Source organism: Chrysochloris asiatica, unplaced genomic scaffold (genome assembly GCF_000296735.1).
Source record: "Chrysochloris asiatica unplaced genomic scaffold, ChrAsi1.0 scaffold00013, whole genome shotgun sequence".
Lineage (NCBI taxonomy): Eukaryota > Metazoa > Chordata > Mammalia > Afrosoricida > Chrysochloridae > Chrysochloris > Chrysochloris asiatica.
In genome coordinates, this window is record NW_006408531.1 from 3,218,873 (window position 1) to 3,222,581 (window position 3,709).

Genomic DNA, 3,709 nt, shown 5'->3' on the forward strand with positions numbered 1-3,709 from the left:
TGATGCTTTTGAGTTATGGTGTTGGAGGAGAATATTGAAAGTGCCATGGGCTGCCAAAAGAACCAATAGATCTGTTTTGGAAGAAGTGCAGCCAGAATGCTCCTTGGAAGCTAAGATGGCCAAACTTTGTCTCTGATACTTTGGACATATTGTCAGGAGGGACCATTCTCTGGAGAAGGATACCATGTTTGGTAAGGTGGAGTGTCAGAGAAAAAGAAGACCCCCTCAAAGAGATGGATTGGCAAAGTGGCAGCATCCATGGACTCAAGTGCGGCAACAGTAGTGAGGTTGGCCCAGGATCAGGCAGTGTTTCGTTCTGCTGTGTATAAAGTTGTTATGAGCCCATACCAACTCCATGGCACCTAACAACAACAGCAAGTTCATGGTTGGAATCCTGGTGTGGTGCTGTGGGTTAATGCGCCAGACTGGAAAACTGTTTGAATTGCATGGTCGGTGGTTCAAGCTCACCAGCTGCTCGGAAATCCTATACAGGGTTGCTATGGGTCAGAACTGACTCTATGGCACTTAACATGTTCATGGTCAGAGTCCTGGTGTTGTGCTGCAGGATAATACACTGGATTGCTAGTCAGTTTGAGCTGCAAGGTTGGTACTTCAAACCCACCAGTCGTTCCTTGGAAACCCTATACAGGGTCGCTATGAGTCGGAACCGACTCAACAGCACGTAACAACAAGTCCATGGTCAGTTTTCAGTTTTAACTTTCTGATCGCTATCAGCAGCATTTGTCTCAGGTGATTAGTCTCTGCTGGTTTGTAGTAGACTCCTTGACTGCTCTTTCTTAGTGTCCCTTTGCCAGTTCCACCTCCTATACGTAACCTCTAAATCCTTAGTCTTTGGACTTTTACTTTTCTGTTTTTTCCATGTGGTGTCATACACTTTCCTGGCTTTAAATACTGATGTATATTTCCAGACTCATATGTTGAACTTTGTAGACACTGACCTTCTCCTGTAACTTCTTATTGTCAGTCCTTATTCATTTGTCCTGGATTGTTTCTATTCTTACCTGTCGTCTTCTTCTTCAGAGCAGCCAGCATCCTCTTTTAAATGAGTCAGACTGTACTGCTCCCATGCTCAGATCCCTCCTGTCTTTGAGGCTCAGAGAAACATCCAGGTCCTATGGAGACTCACCTGTGGTTACTTAATGTTTCCAGGAGAGCAAGAATTCTGTGCGTTTTCTCCCCCTTTTTCCTATCATATCCGTCGCACTGAGTACAGGATGTAGCATAGTGCCAAAATATGTTTATTGAATTAATGACTAAATAGATTTCCGTCAGTAGGTGGAAAGACTTTTTAACTCTTGCCCCCTAATTTTTGGTTCAAACCCCCCATCACTTCATTTTCCAGCTCTTGAAAAAATAGTTTGATAAGAACCTATTTTCTAAGAACATCCTTGATTATTGGGGAGTTGGGGAAGGGAGATGCTTTTTAGGCTTCCCACGGCTCTTTGTCCTTCCTTCCTGTAATGAAGCCATTGGTAAATTATGTGCCCTGTCAAACAACTACAGACTTACCCATGAATAAACAGCAGCATGGGGTGTGTCTTGGTTACTGCCATCCTGTGTTGTTTAACTAGGTACACATCCAAACCAAAAGAAGATTTGGTGTATGCCCTTTTTCTTAAATGGCCCACATCAGGACAGCTGTTTCTTGGCCAACCCAAAGCTACTTTCGGTTCAACAACGGTAAGGTGGACTTTTGTTATCTTTGTTGTTCCTTTAAATTGCTGCTTAGGATTACCTATGAAAATATAAGTTTTTTTTAACTATAAGAATAGCTTTTATGCACATTTTTTTTCTACCATGTAAGAGTAACTTCATTGATGGCAATATTTGGGCAAAACCTTTGATATTTTTATTCATTTCTCAGAAAACCAAAACTTATAGCACCCTGCATGTCAATGCAAAGTAGATGTCATTCTTTGCAGTAATTCTATGTTGTTCTAGTTGAACTGCATGCATCCAAAATTGTTCTATTCATAAAACTGGAATTCAGATGCTTCCCTGAGACCCCACCCAGGACACTTCTGAATCAAAGATATCAGGCCCTTCTTTTAAAATTTACAAAAACCTTTGGAGAAAGTTTAAGATGAATCTAACAGTAATAATCACCTGGCCTGACACTGGGATCATTTAAAAACACCTTACTAAGTCATTCACGATCCCACTGGAGGTGAATTATCTGTGTGCAACGCCTGTCTGTGTTTATGCCTAAGCCATGTGGTTATCTGGCCAAGAGATGGAGTTCAGATCTAGTGTTCACTTATAGCTCAGTAGTCTGGTTAGGGTACTGATTATGTTTATCTGTGTTCTTTCTGACACCAATTAAATATGTTACTTCAAAGTTCGTGGTTTTTATATTGCTCCATCCAATGAGCAGAATTTTCTAGTTTAAAAGAACTACATATTTGAATTCACTGAGTATAAATTAAGACTAAGGATATACAAGAGGGCTTCAAAACGTTCGTGGAAAAAATCCATTAGCTTTTAATTCTACTTTCCCATAAAATTTTTGAAGCTCCTTTGGATAACAGATAAACTTGATGCCTTATTGACTCATGGACATGACTGAGGAGTCTGAGGGTGGTTAGAGAGTACAGGACAAGGGAGGGCAGCCTTTCTCCAAACATCCTGTGTAAGAAGTGGGCAGGTCAGAGTTGGGCAGATGGGTTTTCTATCCCTATCTTCTCTTCAGTACCCTTACCTCTCTGACCCTCCATTCAGACTCTAGAATTCTTCCCCAACTACCGTGCACTTTATTTCCTCTTGAGAGCAATGAAAGAGCAAGAGAGATATATGCACCCAGTTGAATCAAGGGTTAAAAATATAAAATGGGAAAAAGGTAAAAAGTGAATTTCCTGTCTTTTATGCTTTTAAAAAATGTCATCCATTTCTTCCTTGTAAAAAGTAGATCAATCAAACTGATGCATTTGGTGGCATGTGTGTGTGTGTGCTTAATTGTAGGTAAAACTCCTGGGACATGGACAGTCACTTAAGTGGACTTCTTCAGAACAAACTGGTATTATGGTAAATCTGCCCCATCTCACTATCAATCAGTTTCCCTGTAAATGGGGCTGGGCTCTGGAACTGACCAGTGTGCTCTAGAATTGAAGCACATGGAGAAGATAATTAGCCAAGAACATTTAAGTAATTATTTGGGCAATTCAATTCTTTTTTCCCTAAATTGTTTTTTAAATGCCTCATGTAACTGAACATTCCAGTGTACTTGTACTTTACCATTAAAATCTTTTCACGATAAATTTGTTTCTGTGTGTGATTAGGAGGTGGAAATGTTTTTAGAGTAGCTAAGAATTGGTGGTATATAATAAATGTATATATTTATTGTTGTTGGTGCTTTTGAGTCGGTACCAACTCAGCGACCCTATGTACAACAGAACAAAACACTGCCAAGTCATAAACCAACCTCACCTTCATTGCCACACATACGTTTATATTTAATATGTATTTTTAATGGTTCAGATAATTGTTTTTTTGTATAGTTATTTTTCCCCCTTCTTATTATAAAACTTATGTTCACAGTAAACATTTTGAAACATACAGAATACTCAAGAAAACAAATTTCTGGTAAACTCATCACTCAGATAATTATTAATATTTTAGTATATATTGTTGAGGGGGGAGTTGAAAGTATGGGTCTATTTTTTTGTAGTTCAACTGAAATTTATAAATTTGT

General features: G+C 39.2%; 1 protein-coding gene across 1 annotated transcript in view; it reads left to right on the forward strand.

The window, feature by feature from the left end:
• FUCA2 (fucosidase, alpha-L- 2, plasma) overlaps nucleotides 1-3,120 on the forward strand; it is a 17,592-nt gene extending 14,472 nt beyond the window's left edge. Inside the window, exons 6-7 of the mRNA XM_006834704.1 lie at nucleotides 1,593-1,701; nucleotides 2,980-3,120. Coding sequence (XP_006834767.1) covers nucleotides 1,593-1,701; nucleotides 2,980-3,120 — 250 coding nt within the window. The remainder of the gene's footprint in view (nucleotides 1-1,592; nucleotides 1,702-2,979) is intronic.
• The last annotated feature ends 589 nt before the right edge of the window (nucleotides 3,121-3,709 follow it).